This window comes from Panthera onca, chromosome C1 (genome assembly GCF_046562875.1).
Source record: "Panthera onca isolate mPanOnc1 chromosome C1, mPanOnc1 haplotype 2, whole genome shotgun sequence".
NCBI lineage: Eukaryota > Metazoa > Chordata > Mammalia > Carnivora > Felidae > Panthera > Panthera onca.
In genome coordinates, this window is record NC_138346.1 from 78,685,029 (window position 1) to 78,704,486 (window position 19,458).

Sequence of the window (19,458 nt, forward strand, 5' to 3'; positions counted from 1 at the left end):
GATGATGGACAGGTCAGTGTGTGTTTCTGTATCACTTCCATATACATTTTAATGGTTCTGCCAAGTAGACCAAACATACACATATAATGGTGTTTCCTAAGAGATGTAAAGCAACATAGCAAGTTCCTTCCTTTTACTTATTAATCCAGTTCTTCAGCTTCAGGATTGTAATAGAACTCTAACGAATGAATATGTCTTCGTCATTACTTGTATTGGTAGAAACTAGCAAAACCAGATTAATTATAATATTCTAATTACTAAGTTAACACAAAAGGCTTCTATTCATTGTAGTAGGTAGGTAATCTCAAATACACATTCTGGATCAATATTTAAAACGTATTTAATGTAAACAGTATATAAATACTTATCAATACTTAAGGAGCTTAAAAATATGTCAATAAGTAAAAACGCGTATCTGATTTGTTGATATTCTGTGTTTAAAAAATAGAGATTAGCTCTTTTCTAAAATGTATGGCACTTGATCTACAATTTATTTTTCTCCCGTTTTGGGTTTATAGAAAACTAAAGAATTAAAGGCAACATTTGAACCTGTTGTGTTTAAAATCACTGCATCACTGTGTTTTTTAAAAATCACCAGTACAACCACTAACCAAAACAATCAGCACTGAAAGCTGAGAGAGATCCGTGCTATCATTTATTCCAATCTTCCCTGATACAGCTAAGAAAACTCAAGCCCAAAGAAACTACAACCACACAGCAAGTAAAAATCAAGAGACGAGACTTTAAGTGTCCTCACAGAGATGCAGGGCAGTGTCATTTTACAAGTTACAACTCATGGACAATCTGTCGGGTTATCATATGAAAAAGCTACTGCCTACAGCCATCTGTGCTGGCAAGTTCTTTGTCAAACGTTCGTATCAGTCATCCTGACAGCACTGGGTCCATACAGGCATCATCTACCCCACTCCCAGTAATTATTTCTCCAGGCAGGACTAAGGTTCAGTTTGCTAAGAACAGCAGCATCTAGGCATCTTTTTCAGAACATACGGGTCCACGCACTTGGTAAGCAGTTTTCTTTTTAAATCTTTATCCTCTATCACATATCAGAAAAGGGAAAGTTTGTTTTAATAGGAAATCTTGCTCTATTTATTTTGGAATTGTTATTCTGAAAGAATTTTCTCCCATTAAGTAAATGCACCCCGATAAACGTCACAACTCTTTACCTCTGTAAATACAAAATATTCGTAAATAATTTAGGATCACATTGAATCTCTAAGGCTTGGTGTTAGGGGCTGTGCCATGGGTTCGCATGTACGTTAATCTACTCTCCAACATGCACTTTTTGTGGTATTTGACTACCTATTTAGGTAGATATTTGGTTCATTTGCCTTAAATATCAAGTGAGTTACTTTTTTCTTTTTGGACAGTCTGAAATTCAGCTCCAATGTACATTATTGATAGAATACCCCCAAAAAACTGTCCCTGCGTAGCTGGTTTTAACAGATCTGTTTAACCGGTTGATGCTAAAATACCAAAAGAGTTAAGAATAACAATTTCTTGGATCCACTTAACCACAACAAGGACACCGGGACAAGGTAAGCAATCTGAAAGTACTGGCCTTGGGGTACTTGGGTGGTTCAGTCAGTTAAGCATCTGACTCTTGATTTCAGCTCAGGTCATGATCTCATGGTTGGTGGGTTTGAGCCCCATTTTGGGCTCTGCGCTGACAGTGCAGAGCCTGCTTGAGATTCTGTCCCCCTCTCTCTGCCCTTCCCCCACTTAGTCTCTCTCTCTCTCTCTCTCTCTCTTTCAAAACAAACACTTTTTAAAAATTTATGAAAGTACTGGGGTGTCTGGATGGCTCAGATGGTTGAGTGTCTGACTTTGGCTCAGGTCATGATCTCACAGTTTGTGGGTTCAGGCCAACATCGGACTCTGTGCTGACAACTTAGAGCCTGGAACCTGTTTCTAGTTCTGTGTCTCCCTCTGCCTCTCCCCTGCTCACACTCTGTCTGTGTGTCTCTCTCTCTCAAAAATAAACATTAAAAAAATTTTTTTTCATTTATAAAAGTACTGGGGTGCCTGCATGGCTCAGTCAGTTGAGTGTCCAACTTTGGTTCGGGTCATGATCTCATGGTTCATGGGTTCAGGCCCCGCATCGGGCTCTGTGCTAACAACTCAGAGCCTAGAGCCTGCTCCTGATTCTATGTCTCCCTCTGCCTCTCCCCTGCTCACACTCTGGTGCGCGCTCTCTCTCTCCCTCTCTCTCTCTCAAACATAAACATTAAAAAATTTGTTTTTAACATTTATAAAAGTACTGGCCTCGATTAAGTAGTACATTTGTTGTGATGAGCACTGGGTATTGTATAGAAATGGTGAATCACGATATTGTACACCTGAAAGTAACATTACACTGTATGTTAAGTAACTGAAATTTAAACAAAAACTTACAAATAAAATAAGAGTACTGGCCTCTGATGTTCTCCACCAGCCACAGGAAACCAAACCAAATCTCTTGTTTGAGCTCCAAAGCTGGTTTTATTAAGCATCTCCTGTTTATGCTAAACTCTACTAAGTGTTAAGGAAAAATGAAAGACAATGAAAGATGCTGCTTTTGCCTTTGAGGGCTCATCACTTAGTTTAGGATGCAACGGATGAGTATATTGACAGCCCCTGTATGAAGTGTGCTGGGTCCACACTCCACCCCCAGCCCACCATTCTGTCACATGCACATCACAATGCATAAAATAGACTCAGCAGTACACACACCTGCGCAGCCCAAGATGGTAAAGTGACGACAGTCCCATCATAAAGGAGAACATTTTTTTCTGCAAAGTATCATACTTAAAATCCCCACAGAGTCAACCTTTTCTCAATCAAGCCCAATTTGACTGAGTTAATACAGACCTATTCCTGGTAACAGTCTTTAGGCAGATCAGAGGTTTTTTTCAACAGGGCTCTAATTCAAGAAGTAAATCTAAAAGGAATGGACAAATTGCAGGGAAAGCCTCATAAAGGTGACATGACAGTGAACCCAACTGAACAAGAACTATTAACAGTGCAGATGTAAAACATACCCACCTTGTGATCCTTGGATTCATTATTTTTGTTCATATTTTAAGGCTGCGTGTTACTTTCCATATAAAGAAGGGGGGAGGGGGAAGCTGCCCAAAAGCAAGTACTTATGGATGGTCTAGGTTTAGATCCCCATAAACACAGAGGGCTAACTAAGGATGTGATCATAATGCCTCTTCCACTTCAATCACCCTACAGAATGTTTCCCAAAAGGTCTCTTAGGTGGAGAGCTGGTCCTGCTCTACCCTCAAAAAGCAAAGTGTAACATTTCTGTGAGAAGCCCAAATTCCGCCAGAACACATGTAACAAAAGAAGTATCATCAGGGGTGCCTGGGTGGCTCAGTTGGTTAAGTGTCCGACTTCAGCTCACGTCATGATCTCATGGTCCACGGGTTTGAGCCATGCGCTGACAGCTTGGAGCCTGGAGCCTGCTTTGGATTCTATGTCTCCCTCTCTCTCTGCCCCTTTCCCCACTCATCCTCTGTCTTTCTCTCTCAAAAATAAACATAAAAAAATTTTTTTAATAAAAAAAAAGTATCATCAGAAAAACTGGGCTTTGAAAAAAATCTTGTTCCCTGGTGCCAAATGTCCCCCTGGATGCCAGTAAGGCTGAATACAATGATTAACAGTTTCCACAGAAAAAAGGATGAAGGGAACTGATTAGTGCCATGCAAAACTCCACCAAATGTATGAGTTACACTGATTCCCTTAGGCTGAGTTGGAAAATCCCAGCAATAATCAGTTACCAATTAAAAACTCAGGCAGCTTGAAACTAGTCACCACAACCAAACGTTGTATGCACAGGTGCTGGTGCATAATCACGTTGACACACGTCAATAAGATTCCATATACCACAGTTGAAAGAAACAGCAGATAAGGGAGCCTACATCCGGTTCATGCCGCGGGCCTTCGGGCTAAGCCATGTTCACCTTACACAAGCACTGATCACATCTTAGTTTAGCTCTTTGAAAAAACTTTCCACAAAGACCTGAGCTTTACAAGGATTAAATGGGTGAGTCAGCAGGAGATGTGGGTGCTTCTGTGGTAATCTAATAGACTTGGTACATGTACCATTATAGAATTCTACACAGTGAAACCAATTACTACAATATTTCCTTCCTCAAGTTATTACGAAACTTCATATAAAACAGACTCAACAGAGCCAACTGAAGACTATCCCTCCGGTTCACTGTGGTTATATTTAAAAGGCCCCAGTGAGAGGCAGCACTAGTTTTCTCCTGGTTTCCTCCTATGAGCCTTACTCCTGTCTCTAATGATCCCAAATTCTGTCAAGAACGAATGGTATAAGTTCCCTTAACAGAGGCTTAAAATCGGCATCTTCCCTAGTTCTCAAATCTCACAGTAAATACATCAGAGCTTAATCTAGGACAAGGAGGAAGAGGCTTGGAAGGAAGTTCATTTCCATTCTTCCCCCCTGCTGGCTGCCAGGCTGATGGTTTTCCCTGTGATTATGGAGCTCCTGGTTTTCAAGGCTACTGTGGAACTGGGGAGGGGGCCGGGGGGCTTGGTCAGGGTAAGTGAAATGCCACAAAGCCAGCTGTTCCTACCAAGATTGAGTCATTTTTCCTAAATACACACTCCCCAGATTGCTGCAGGACTAGCTAATTCCTGGAATTCTGGGGGAAAAAAAATGGTTTCTGGCATATTTAGCCAGTTTCCTCATTGTTTTTATAGATGACTGCATTGAAAGAGTCCTGACTCCCTCATTTTCACTGACATCCATATCAGACATTTAGAGATCATTTTCTGCCCAATGAAGTCATTCTGACTATGTGTCACTATTCCTTCAAGTTAATGGGAGCAGGTCTAATGAGGTCCTAAAACAATCAGGTCTCTCTGGTGACTCTGGACAGCTTCCCAGAGACGTAAGGGTTGGAGAGAACTCCTTCAGATTCCAGAGGAAAAAACAAGGGAATAAACTATTTAATGGAGGGACTGTGAACCAATGCCTGCACCACTGGAGCGCAGTACCTAAATGTAGGCTGTCCTGAGAACCTTTCTTCCCCACTTCAGGCAAGCAGTGCTCTGGGGCTCTGGATGCCTGGATACAAAAGATGATTTCCCAGAGGCAGAAAACAGCTCCCCATCCAATTTTTGGAGTTCCTACCATTTATAGAACAAAGAAAATGGGAGATGAATATTTAGACATTTTTTTTTCGAGGTCTCAAGAATTTTAAGGAAATCCTGTCTTCTGAGAAGTCATTTTGACCAAAACCTTGTAGCAAACTAACACCACCAAATTTCTCAGACCCTTTTCATCAGCTTTGAGAACTGTCTGCTAATCTGTCAAGCACTGAACTCAAGCCTAAATGTTACCCTAGCATTTGAAGAAGACACACTGTCTTGGAAAAACTGCCAATTGGAATTCACAAAATTCTGTGAATATGGACAGAAACAGATTACAAAACCGACTTAAGACCAAAACCCAAGAGAACTGACTCTAACCATTTATATTAATTATATGCACCAGTAGTTATATATATGTATACAGAATAAGAAGGTACAAGTCAAAACTTGTATGAGTAATAAGCATTAAAAAACCAAGCAATTTCTAGATATGTTTTAAGAAACCTATGCAAAACATTTCCTGTTTAATACTACGGTGACAACTGCCATCTGAACCACCTACTTCATGCGCAGCAATGAATGTGCTGAGAGGCAGGTGGTGAGCATGTCAACCTGCAGAGCAGTGACAGCAGGTCCCATGGGGAAAGAGGGTATTTGGTTCATTCTATTTTTTAAGAAACAGATTTTTTTTTTAAGTTTGTATTTGAGAGACAGTGTGCATGCACAAGTAGGGTAGGGGCAAAAAGACAGAGAATCCCAAGCAGGCTCCACATGGTCAACACAGAGCCCCGCGTGAGGCTCAGATTCGTGAACCACGAGCTCATGACCTGAGCCAAAACCAAGAGTTGGACACTTAACCTACTGAACCACCCAGGCACGCCTCCGTGGGGCACGTGACTCTTGATCTCAAGGTCTTGAGGTCAAGCCCCACCAACTGAGCCATGCAGGTACCCCAACAAAGTACTTACTTCAAAAGCCCTTCAGAATGACTGATGAGTGAGCTCCAATCCATTGACTGATAGTGTTAAGAAATGGCCAGGCAAGTAAAACCTGAATTTTTGACTCCAAAAAAAGAATGCCAAGGCCAGCAAAGAAAACCTAGGAAAGTAAGGATCTTGGAATCTGCGTGGCTACAGGAATTTTTCTTGCCAGACACATGTTAGTAGCCTGAATTACATGTTAATGCTTCTTAGACTTCTGGTTGGAGTCATGTTTTGCCACCCTTAAACGACTACTCATTGTAAGAGTTTAAAAAGGAAGCTATATTAAGTGTGAACTAGTGTCTCATGTTTAAGAATCTAACAAACAAGTCGGACTATATCAAACTAAAAAGCTTCTGCACAGAAAGGAAACAGAGTTAAAAGGTAACCTACAAAATGGAAGAAAATAGTTACAAACCATTAATGCCTAAAACATACAAAGAACTCCACTACTCAATAGCAAAAAACAAAAACAAAAACAAAAACCCCAAAAAACCAATAACCCAATGAAAGAATGGGCAAAGGACTTGAATAGACATTTCTCCAAAGAAGACATACACATGACTGACAGTATCTAAAAAGATGCTCAACATCACCAGTCATCAGGAAAATACAAATCAAAACTACAATGAGATCTCAGCTAACCTCTGTCAGGATAGCTACTATCAAAAAACAAACAAACAAACAAAAAAACAAGAGATAACATGTACTGGCAGTGATGTGGAGAAATTAAAGTCCTTATGCACTGTTTGTGGGAATATAAGTTATACAGACACCAAGAAGAACAGTATGGAGTTCTCAAAAAGTTAAAAATAGAACTACCATAAGATCCAGCAACCTCACTTCTGGGTATTTATCCAAGAGAATGGAAATCAAAATCTGCAAGAGATATCTGCACACCTGTATTCATTGCAGCATTATTTATAATAGCCAAGATGTAAAAACAATCTAAATGTCCATCAACAGATGAATACATGAAGAAAAGAAATAGGAATTATGTGACATGATAGAGGTGTTAGCAAATGCTACTGTGGCAATCATTGCAATATACAATTTTTTCAAATAGTGTTGTACATTTGAAACTTACACATTATAAAATTTTATCTCAATAAAAAAATATTTCTCTCTCTCTCTCACACACACACACACGCACACACAATATTAAGCCGGGACACAGAAAGGATGAGGAATTGTTCCAAGTTCAAGGACACTACACAAACACAACTACTAAGCACAATAAATGATCCTTACACTGGATCCTGGACAGGGTTTGGGGAAAAAAAAAATGTCATGAAACACAGTAGGGTAATAGATGAAACTAACAGACTGGACTAAGAAACAGTGTCCATATTAAAACATTCTTATTTTGAGAATTGTACCATGGTTATGTAAGAGAATCCTTGTCTTAGGAAATCTACACTAAAATATTTAGGTGTAAAAGGGCACAATTCTGTAACATGCTTTCAAATGGTTAAAGGTGTGTATGTTTACAAAACAAGTGTGCAAGGAATAAATGGACAAATGTTAATTCTTGAATCCGTATAAGGAGCATAAGACAGATCACTGTACTATTATTACATTTTTTAAACTATATCAAAATAAAAAGTAAAAAAGAAATGTAAGATGTAAGCACATACAATGGAATATTATTTAGTCTTTAAAAAAAAAAAAAAAAAGGAAATCCTGCAATGGGCAACAATATGGATGAACCTTGAGGATATCCTGCTAAGTGAAATAAGCCAGTCCCATTAGGAAAGAGGCTGTATGAGCCTATTTAAATGAGGTATCTAAGACAGTCATGCTCTTAGAAGCAGAGAACAGAATGGTGGCTGCCCGGGGTTGGGTGGAGGGGTGTACTGGGAATTGTTAATCAATGACAATGAAGTTTCAGTTACACAAGATAAGTAAGTTCTAGAGAGCTACTATACATTGTGCCCATAGTTAACAATACTGCATTGTACACTTAAAAATGTGTTAAGGGGATAAGGTCTCATGTTAAGTGTTCTTAACAAAATAAAAAAAATAATAAAAGTGGTATGTTAAAAAAAAAAAAAGAGGTGATAAGCTTAAGAATGAAGGACACACAGCATGTCTGATAATTCTGTAAGTACAGGGGAAAGAACACTACTTCTGAACAAAAGCTGGATGTGATCAATGTTAGATATGTTCAGAGATCTATCTGCAAAGCACCAAGTACTCAGTCAAGACAAGCTGCTGCTCACCCAGTGATACCTTGAAGTAAGTCGGATCAGAATTTACTGTTTTGACATACACTTACTTCTAGACATGGAGACATATTCTTGTATGTGGGTTGGTGTACATGTCTGTCTCTCCCTGTGACCTTGTATTATCCACAGACAATATATTACTGTGGAACCTTGAATGAGTGTTTCCTGAACTGACCTAAACCAGACTTTCCCAGAGTCTGGCAAAAAAATGTTTTTCGAAAGTCTGTAGACCTTTCTTGCCAACATGTGTGAAGTCTGTAATATCGAAGTCCTAATGGCAACAGGAAAAAGAAAAGGTATATTCTCTCACAAAAAGTATTTTCACACAGTCTAACTATTCAGATACCAAACTAATATCTACCTATAAATAAAGAACAGTAATTAGAACTTCCTTGGAAGCTAAGGTAAGGTTTCAACCCAATAGGGCTGCAATGCCAACTGGGTATGTCACATGATTTGACCTAATTTTACTAGTCTTTTATGGTTCCAAGGTCTGGGCTTAATATAACTTTACCAAGATTTGGGGTTTTAGGTTTCCTCACTTACTCTTCAGACATGACATCACTTGGGCATATTTCTTCTATCAATTAACCTCATAAAATATATGATGCTGAAAAAAGTGAAACAAGCACTTTCTGACGGTCTCCACAGCCAAAAGAAACAGAGTGCAAACAGTTGAATCCAGATAGTTCAGAGTGGAGGTGAAGAGAGAAGAGGAAACAGAGGGGAGGGCAGAGGGAGTCAGAAATACCCAAATCTCCTAATGAACCTTTTTAATTAGTTTTTGAAATTTTCTGTTTGTCAAGACTTCCTACAGGACCAGCTGACAAGACAGAACCTATGAATCAAAAGATCTCCATACATGCTTTCCGAACAGAGTAAGTGGGCCAACAGCCTGCCAACCCACTATATGAATGGAGAGCCTTATTTGTCTGAATCTTCTGAGCTTTCATTACATTCCCTCTGACAAAGGTATTTGCCATTGAGTTACTAATTAATTCATATATATCCCTACGTGAAAAGTGTTCAAGGAAACCATCTATCTCCTGTGACCTTTAAATAGAAATACTTCTGTTTGTTCCAAATCACCCCTGCTTTTCATAAACCTTCAATAGATCATTGTCAATGAGCTAAAATGATAATTCCATACCCTGGCCTTCAAAATATTACATAAACTGCTTCTAAACTGCTTCCAGCCAGACTCATCTATTCATTGTTTCCTAAACAAACCATGTGGTCTTACCACTGAACCACTGCCCATTCCACTCTCCCTCCTTCTCCCCTTTCAGAGTCCCTCCTCCAAGTCTTACTCACTGCTCTTTCACATCCAGACCACATCATGAATCTTTCCTAGGTTTTACTGTTCACTCTGGCCTCCATACACTGGTGTTGGTTATACTCATATGACACTTAACATAGGTCAGTGTGCAGGAGCACACACATACACATGTTTTCTCAATCAAATCATAAAGACATCTGACACAGAAGTCAGAAGACTGATTATAAACCCTGGCTCTGTCACTTACTAGGTATGGATAACTTCTCTGAGTCCCAGCTTCCTCATCTGTAAAATCAGGCTAATAGTCCTTGAATACCTGCCCCCCAAAATTCATGAAGATTTAATGATGTAAGCATGAAAATGTCCTTTAGTAACCATGAATCTTATACAAATAGTTTATGTATCTTTCTGTATCCTCAGCACTTTGGCAAAGCACCGTTCACCTGTTAAGTATGTGGTTAAGTCTTGCTGATGAAGGTCCTGGACCACAGCTGTAGGAAGTTCCTGCGTCATCTTCAAATTTTCCCCTCAACCCTATATGGTTAACATGGACCGTCCGCTCATTATGGAGCCAAGTTCTTTACTATCATAACACGTGAGGGAGGTCCCAGACCCTATCATATGTAACAGAGTACCTGTGAGACAGATCCCCAACAATGCATTGGTCAGATGACTTCCAGATCATAACCTCTTTCAATTGGTCTTCCATTGGAGAAAAGACCCAACAAAGAGGTGGAACAAGTGAGATAAATGTTTCTCATAGTGGAAAACACTTGACAAATCTGCTTGTATGGTGCACCACAAGCTATAGAGCTATCATCAATTTCACTAGCAGGGCCATTAATATCAGCTACTAGCTGAAAAGCTGAAATGTACATTCTTAATCCAAGTACGTTTTTCTTTATTTACAACTTCAAATAAACAAAGCAATACAAAAACCTGAAACACAGTAACCCAACACCTTCAGTTGTTTCTCTTACAAATTGTGCTGAAAAGTAAAATTGGAAGTCTGTAGTTGCAGATTATTTTTATAAAGTCTGCAAATTTAGAAAGTATTTTATAGATAAATAGATACTGCATTCTGGAACCTTAGATCTTCAGAACAAAAGTCTATCAGGTTAAGGAATATCTTGAACATTTCTCTTCCCTCAGAAATAACATTTGAGTATTGCCTTTAACCAACATCTCATTTTTTTTTCTCCTCCTCCTTTACTCTTTTCTCTTTTTTTTTTTTTTTGCCTTTTTTATCTTACCTTTTTACTTTTATTCTTTGCTTTCCTCTCTTTCTCTCCTTCTAAATTCAGTGTTAATGAAAATTTCAAACAGTATCTGCTATCTGATGAACAGAGAGAACTCAGGCTTTGAGAACATTTTTTTTAAACTATTTTTATTTGCAATTTTCCCCCCTTTAAGTTGGACTCTATGGAAGTAGATTAGATTTTCCATTATCTTTCCATACGGAAAGTTTTAATACATGCAGTCAAGGAGAAGAACTACTTCTAGAACAAAATACAGATTACAACTGTCAATAATGAAGACTATAAAATACTATAAAAAAATCTGAGTTGATTTTGTGTAACTTGAGGGCAGAAGAGGAAAGAGAAAAGAGAATAATGATCATTTTAGAAATTACATCCCTAATTTATATAAACTAGAAAATGAACAGAACACTGTTCTTCTTGTTCTGAATCAAGGTAAAAACTGCTTTAGCTTCTAATTATACAATTAAGAAATCTTTTTTTTTTAATCTAATACTATAATGGTTTAAGAGGTTACATGATTTTCTTCCCCCAACAATTAAAATTGAAGGTAAAGCTCTACTATTGAAATAAAAGAACTTGTAAGAGCTTCAAAGCTTCTTCCAGGACACCTCTTACTTTTCACGCAAACTGGTACAGAGTTGGTGTTCCCATATATTTAAATAACATCAGGAATACTGCTGTGGACACAAGTATTGACTGCAACAAAGCCGAATCAACTACATGGGCCATTGGTCCATGCGTGGAAATAGGTCTGCAGGAACTAGGTAACTCCTTGGACAATAAGGTCTTAGCTCAGTGCCTCATCAACAAAAAGTGTTCAAATAACCACATATGAGATCTCTTCCAGATTCCAACTTTGCTGTTTCTACTAATGATTCTATTTCTCTTCTAATCAATCATACACAAAATTTTCTCTTTACCACTTTGCCCACCAAGTCAATTCTGGAACATCTTCATACTTGGCCTTTGCTCTATGTTCTAAGTTCTCAGGTACCTCCTTTAGAGGTCCAAGCATCAGCCATCTGTTCCTCCAATCAACACCCAGTGCATTCACCAGACCCTACGCACTCAAAAAGATCAACTACCTCATGTGTTTTCCCATTCTGCTGCCTACCAGATAAAACCGAAACTCCAAAATTCAAGGTTCTTTGTTAGGTGGCGTCTGATTCATAGGTATATACTACGTGTATTTTACATCAGTTCTAAAACATCGTACAAACAAAAATCTGAAAAAAGCTCACTGATAATCTCGTCTTTGGTGAAAAACAGTCACTATTTTCATTTGATAAACTCTTTTTCAATGCCTTCCCATCTGCACGTAGGCAAAAATGAAATCATATAAATGCAGAACTTTTTGTCTGACTCTTGTCCTTTGTTTAGAAATTACTTTTTCATGTTTCTTTGTAACTTGTTTGTAATAGCTAAGCTATACTGATCATTTATGTTGACAGCATATTGATGAGGGTCTCCAGTAGCTCCTCTGGCATCTTTGCATGAAGTAGAAAAAAGCACATTTTCTGAGAAGGATCAGCAAAAGCCCTTCCTGCAGGGTACAACTGACATAAAGACAGGTGGACACCCTGATATAACAGAGACTATTTACTGAGGGAGAAAAAAATCATCCTGTGAATAAATAGGCAGGATAACATGGTTTAAAAGTTGGAGTCAGGCCAGCTCACTTCACATCCCGCCTCCTATACTCACTGTTTGATCTCAGGAAAGTTTCTTAACCACTAGAGACCTCAGCTTCTTTGCAGGGATAAGAGTCATCACTATCCCATAAAGCCATGGTGAACAGTAAATCACTGAAGGGCCTTAGAACAGTGCCTGGCACACGGTAGACACTCAATATGTTTTTCCCCCCAATAAAAATCCTATCAATGTCATCTATTACCTTTGTGCCTATTGTTAAATATTTTTAAAAATTACTGACATGGAAAACACTGCCAGGAATGGGGTAACTGTGCTAAAGTGTTTATCAACAACGATCTAAATTTGAACTCTTCGGCTCTTCATGTAAATCCACTAAGGATAATAGATGGTAAATACTCAGTTGATGACTACTCAGGAAATGTCATTCCTTTTGATAATAATCTCAGGAAAAAATGTGAAATTTGTTCTGGGGGATCTTAGGAAGAAATACTTATGGTAGTTAACATCTTAGAGGAAATGTGGATCTTGGTTCCCTTACCACAATGGGAAGGGTCAGTCGGGGTTACCTACAAGGCAGTTGCTAACAAACCCTTTCCAGCTTTGTTTGTCTATGACCCAATGTCTCCATTAAATAGCCCTCTACCTCCATCACAAAGGACAGGTTCTTCCCTCTTTCCCAAACATGCCGGCTCTCAGATATACACTTTTGCTCATCTCATGCCTCTTCACTTTACTTCTACCTGAAGCACTCTCCTCACCCTGAAGATCAACTCTGGCCATCACCCGAAGTCCCAGTTAAAATCTGGCCCCTTCTTCCAAGCTCTTAGAATTCTACCCATTTCTTTTAAAACTCAAAACAGAGGGGTGCCTGGGTGGCTCAATCAGTTAAGTGTCTAACTTTGGCTCAAGTCATGATCTCACAGTTTGTGAGTTTGAGCCCCGCGTCAGGCTCTGGGCTGACAGCTCAGAGCCTGGAGCCTGCTTCGGATTCTGTTTCTCCCTCTTTCTCTCTGCCCTTTCCCTGCTCATGCTGTCTCTCTCAAAAATAAACAAACATTAAAAAAGTAATCCAAACAGCTATTTACTATGTCACTGCTTATTTAGTCCAATGACACTAAGTAACTGTTCTTAAAAATTAAAAATGACTTTCTCTTACATCTGAATTAATACAATCTTTGTCTTCAAAAATCAAACATGTACTCATATGCATATATAGCATCATTTAATTTAGCCAGACCTATGGCCACATTAACAGAAATCTTAACTGAAGGAAAACTAGGCCCCTAAGCTTACAATCCCAGGTTTCCACCACATCAATATCAATGTTTTTACCACTGGCCAAGTTGACAAATTGGTAAGATAAAACCTAACAGTTAATATAACTCAAGGTGAATGTCATATCCTAAAATTTTTAATCTTCCATTTTAAATAGTTAAAAACTGAATACAAAGAGGAGAGTGTCCATCAACATTAAAATTTTGTGTAAAAACAGTGTTTTCCCTTTTTTCTTTCATCAAGCCCCATTTATAAAATGTTGTCAATTTCACGAAATCCCCTTTCTTCTTCCAAGTTGAACCCCTTTTGCCAAGTGATATAGGGTCAGATTTCTATTCAATCAACGTTCTTATCTGGAGATTAAGATGAGGGAACTAAAATCTGCATTTGGATACAGAAGACACTCTTATCAAACAAAGCTACCAGAATAAGCTACAGTACATGAACTCATATCCTTCTACTCTTTTCAAAAAACCTGTAACATTAACACAATATACCTTAAAGGGTCAGATTCTTAAATTGAGGAATCATAATACGCTAACAGAGTGCACCAAAGTTTAAAAGGCAGTGGACTTTGTTCCAGCACAGGGTGATGGTAGTAAGCCATGAGGTTATCATATTATAACCTGAGGATAGGTCGCAATACCCTGCCACCATGCGCTACGAGCTCTCATGGGTGTCGTGTCCACCCGTGACTTACGAGATTTTCCGGTTTGAAGCCTCATCATCAGTGTGTAAACTGAAGCTGCTCCAGAGGCAACAGGGAGAGGAGCAGCTCTGGTGGCATTTGAACTGAAGATACTCAGGCAGAGAAACCAGTCTGGTGGTGGTGTAAGACATGAATGGAACCGGAGGGAGAGGAGACAGGAGGATGAGAAAGGACAAAGCAGAGGACGAGAAGACAATCAGAAATGAGATGGAAGAATGAGAAAGAAGGGCAACGAAAAGAAAGCCAAAAAGTGAAGGAAGTGTGGGGACCAGAGAAAGAAAGGGGAGAGAAGAAGGAGGAGGAAAAGAAAAAAAATGTAAACAATCTTTGGGTATATGAAAAGCAACATGTACCATATGCCTGTACTTCTGATTGCTGTTTTGTTTTGTTTTGTTTTTTAAGTCACAGATGCCATCAAATGACCAAATACAGAATTAGAATCCAGGCACAAATCCATGAACCACAAGAGCTGGAGTATCATTGATATACATTGTTCAAAAACAAAAGTCTAAGCTTCAGGTCAATAAGCAGCATAAAAGTTACTGCCACCTTGATTTTCTGGAGTTACTAGAACCCGCGAAGGAAGAGTCAAAGGAAATCCAAATGTTCCGTTCCTCAGTTTGAAACTGTTCAAACACAAGACAGAAGGATGTGATATTGGTTTCTTAATTGGTCATCTTCTAGCACATCTGCCAACCATCCATGTCATATACTTGCTGACTTTCCCAGAACAGCATTTCCATCATGTCTATCTATACTTTTGGTCCATTTTTTTCCAATTTAAAATGAATTCTAACAGGATCTACCTTGAGCCAACTGTCAAACAATGCCTTCCAGGGTCCAGGACTACCATTCTCCTTATACCTAAAATATTCCCATATTTTCCTGATTCTTCCACTCTTCTAGAAACAATGTGTTCTCAATGAACAGTCTTTAATAATTCAAAATTAGGCATAATGAATTATTAATCAGAAAAATGAATCCTGTGAAGGTGGTACCTAGCCAATATATGATACATTCCAAGTAAGAAATGATAAAAAAGTGAATTAAAATGTACTTTTGTCAATTAAATTCCTTACATATAATTATATCTACACTAATGGTAAGAATTTCCATTCCTGTACCAAGGTCATTAGGGAATTCCTCAGGCATGACTGGCCTTTCTTCAACTTCCAAATCAGCCTTGTCCACATGTAAAGTTGACGTAGACTAGCAAGTTATATAGCTCTTGGCCTATTGCAAATACCATGAGACGAACTGAAACACTGCTCTTCATTATTATTGAACCATTCAAAACCCATTATTATTTTTGGCATCTTCAAACATGGAAAATCTGAATGGTTGATTGGAAGCATCTCATTCAAACGTCAAATCCTTCAGCAAAACTGAATTTTATTATTGAGATATTAACTTTCTATGACCAAAACCTAAGTCAAAGGGACAAAAGGTACATAAAAGGCTACCAGTTACGAAGAGTCTGAAAGCCACATTTTCACTGATTTACAACTTGACACATGGGACCCCACCACCAATGACCCAATATCCATGGGGATCTTAAACATGGACAGGAACAACATCCACTTGCCAGATCAAGTCTGAAATAAGTGACATAAATTTTTCAAGCTGCAAAGAATAAGCAACATTTGGGAATGAGGCATTTATTAATAAAAATTTTTATTAAACTTCTGCAAAACAGCAACCTTTAAGAACTTGCTCTAGATGTCATCTCCGTCTTGACAGACAGGGTTCTGATTTATCCACCCGTGTACCTTAACTCTAACTACAGTGCCTGGCAAATTATAGAAGCTCAAAAATATTTTTCAGTGAATGAATGTGGAAATGAGTGAATAATCAATCGCAGTGACATTCCAGCCGTTAGCAGTAGAGATGATCAGCACCCATCCTTCCTTAGCATGGTGGTATTTCAACCATGAAAGACTAGAGAACAAATCCTTAGAGGAAACAAGGTTGACAACTGAGCACACCTAACCAAAGAAGCACTGCTTAAAGGCATTTCATTAATAAAAAGGATCACTACAGCATTGTGCACCTAGGACTAAGAACACGTCCCACAGAGCACACACCTGAGCTACCAATGGAAGAAGGGAGGGGAGAAGAGTATGAAGAGCCAACAAGGAATTCTTGAGAACCCCAAATCTCAAGAGGTGCTGCCTCTACACAGAACACACAGCCTAAATCACAAAGTCAGCATCTCCCTGGTTTTGAAAACTTAAGCTGCCGATGGAGTCTACTGCATTCCATCATTTGGCAGAACTTTCTGTGCTGAGTGCAGGTGTGGTGTTCCCAGAAATCTATTTAAAGCTACAGAATATTGTCCCAGTGATGCTCCCATAAACTCCTGAAGAAACTTTCATTTGCATCAACAGAAATCCAAGGGTTGCGTGAGAAGTTACAGCAATCTGTAGCCCAGGATCATCACCAGAAGCCAGGAACTCTGCTGACCCCGCATATCCTATCACAATTCCTCCCTCCTGATTAAAGGAACTCACCGCAGTGCAGAATGCCTTCCTGAGCGGGATACACTGTTGCCCACCGGGGAGGGCAGGTTGCTTCCTCTGTGTAGATCCTCGATGGACCTACTCCAGGGCTTTGATTTGTCCACCGAGCTCTCCACAGTGCTTTCCACGCTTTCAAAATCAAAACTAAAACAAAAGAGAAATGCCACTGAAGCCTTAAAAGTTCACAGTCACACAAATGCAGGGATGTGCATAACATGCTCCTTCCTAGTATACATCTGCACCTTACAATGGGTAGTCTTTGCAAACAAAGAAAACTGAAAAAGAAACATAAAAGAATTTTCACGGACTCAGTGTTCACTTGCAGAATACAAAATGACAAATACTGGGCAAGGCAAAAAAAATAGTTGAACAACAGCGCAGAAATAAATAGTAATGTGTTATCTGTATTTTACTACAAGGCTTACTAATTTACCAACTGCTAACACTGCTATGGGGGAAGGGGAAGGAAAGATCTTACAGCTGTCTTCATTTTGCTTTAACAAGTCAATATGTAGGCTTAGACTAATTTATTCCTACCCATCAATTTTCACTGAGCATTTTCTCCTAGTGTGTTGGCAAGTGTACTTTTCCAACCATATGTGATACATTACTCGCAAAGTTATGGATTTGCTTTGATTTTGGAATCTCTTCCCAATGTGGTGCTCTTTAAAGTAGGACTGTTGTTTCTCTCTGACATTTTTTGAGGTTATTACTCATGTTAACCATGTTAGAATAAATGGAGAGTTAAGTTGCTCATTTTTGCATAATTTTAGGAACAAAATTTTTAAACAGCCAGGCCTTTGTGTTGTATGCATTTTCTCCTCCCAAAGTTAGTAGCTCTCCTTTCTCAACAAAACACTTCATCAAGTGTTTCTACCCATAGTTCCACCCGGCAACACCTGATCAGAGAATAAACAGAAGGCAGCCATACTTAATATCACATGGAAGATTCGAGAGGCTATTACAGAAGAGACAGTAACAATACATATCGGAAAAAACCAGTAGGACTTTTTGTCAAACAGTTTGACTTTTTATAAAAGTATGATGGCCAAAAAAAAGTATTCTGTTAGAATTCCATTAGAATTGTCATCTGCAAACTCGGATGAGCCACTGATGTATCATTAGTGAATGGATCTGGCCATTTTGTCATGCTTTTGGATGCAGGAAGCAGAGCTGAACAGAAAAGAGGTGGGATTGAGTAATCAAATCCTTAAGAACTAAAAATAGAAGTCTACAACTGACACTGGAGAAGGTAAGCTGAGGGGGGCACCCCAAGATCACCGGTGTCACTGTTACTCTCGCCAAGTCACTCTGCAACCCCCAAGTCATTGGTCAGCTGTTCCATAGCTTCCCACTCCTCTCAGCTCACCCTTCCCACCCCCCTTACAGAGCAGAATTAGGAAACACACACCTTAGTTAAGCATCCTATTTAGGGATGGAACATGAACCTGTTGGTTCACATTACCTGGGCTAGGAAACTGTCACAAGCCAAGGAACAGTAAGGAACTTTTCAGCCCATTAGTTTCAAGAAAGAACGTAAGTTATGTATTTATATAAAACTTATCTAAACAAGGCAAAAGCAAACCAAACCTAGCAAGCAGAGAATGTAAAGGCAACGCCAAAAAAATGAGATTAGGAAACCACAGCTCTGAGTTCTGATCTTCTGCTGGGTTTGATCTTATGCCACAACTAGGATCTCCTCGTGGTAGCACCTCCTTTTCCTGCTGGTCCTAAGTGAGGGTACATTTGGGAAAACTGGTTCACAGCCTCTATTGTGATATAGGTAAAGGGTTAATCACAGCAAACATTTAATACATAGCGTGCCATCCTTTTCCATTGAAATTTCCACTGAAATTTCTTAGCTTTTCCTCGATTCCATAACCATTCCTTCAGATTTTAAACAATGCAGCAGGGTAGTATTATTGTGTTTGTCACATAATATAAAGTGAAAAAGAGGTTAGCAGTTTTTGACATGATGGACATAGACAAGAAACCCCCTTTGGAAGAACAGGCTATAAAAAGTGGGGTTATACCTCAGAAGACAACTTCTTAGAAAGCTAAGAACTTGTCCATCGGTGTCTCTTACTCTACTTCACATGATACACTAGAGTTATCAAACCGGAAACTGATTAAGCTAGTCTCAGTTAATACTGTCATTTCTGCATCCGTTAGGTAGGAGCTTTCTCCTCACGCATTCTCAAGGAAGTGCTGAGGGTTCTAAGATAACATCTGGTTCAGTCTTAGAACTTCTTTGGAATGATGCGATATAAAAAAACAAGTTACTGCTTTTAAAGGCAGCATGGAGAGGGGAGAAAACACTATCACCCAAGTCAAAATGTCTTCCAAACAAATTGTAAATACAATTATTAAGTATTACTTCCTCAATCTGTGTGTGTGAGAGAGTCTATCAGTAGATACTGCAATGTTTT

The 19,458-nt window shown here is 39.0% G+C and overlaps 1 protein-coding gene across 10 annotated transcripts in view; it reads right to left on the reverse strand.

The window, feature by feature from the left end:
- FMNL2 (formin like 2) overlaps positions 1 to 19,458 on the reverse strand; it is a 313,662-nt gene that overhangs the window by 70,000 nt on the left and 224,204 nt on the right. For 9 of the 10 annotated variants that reach the window (XM_060626583.3, XM_060626587.3, XM_060626580.3 and 6 more), the window contains exon 6: positions 17,021 to 17,173. In XM_060626583.3, the coding sequence (XP_060482566.1) occupies positions 17,021 to 17,173 (153 nt within the window). Of the gene's footprint in view, positions 1 to 14,501; positions 14,782 to 17,020; positions 17,174 to 19,458 lie in introns of those variants that run through there. The other variant, XM_078451290.2, reaches the window with a different exon arrangement.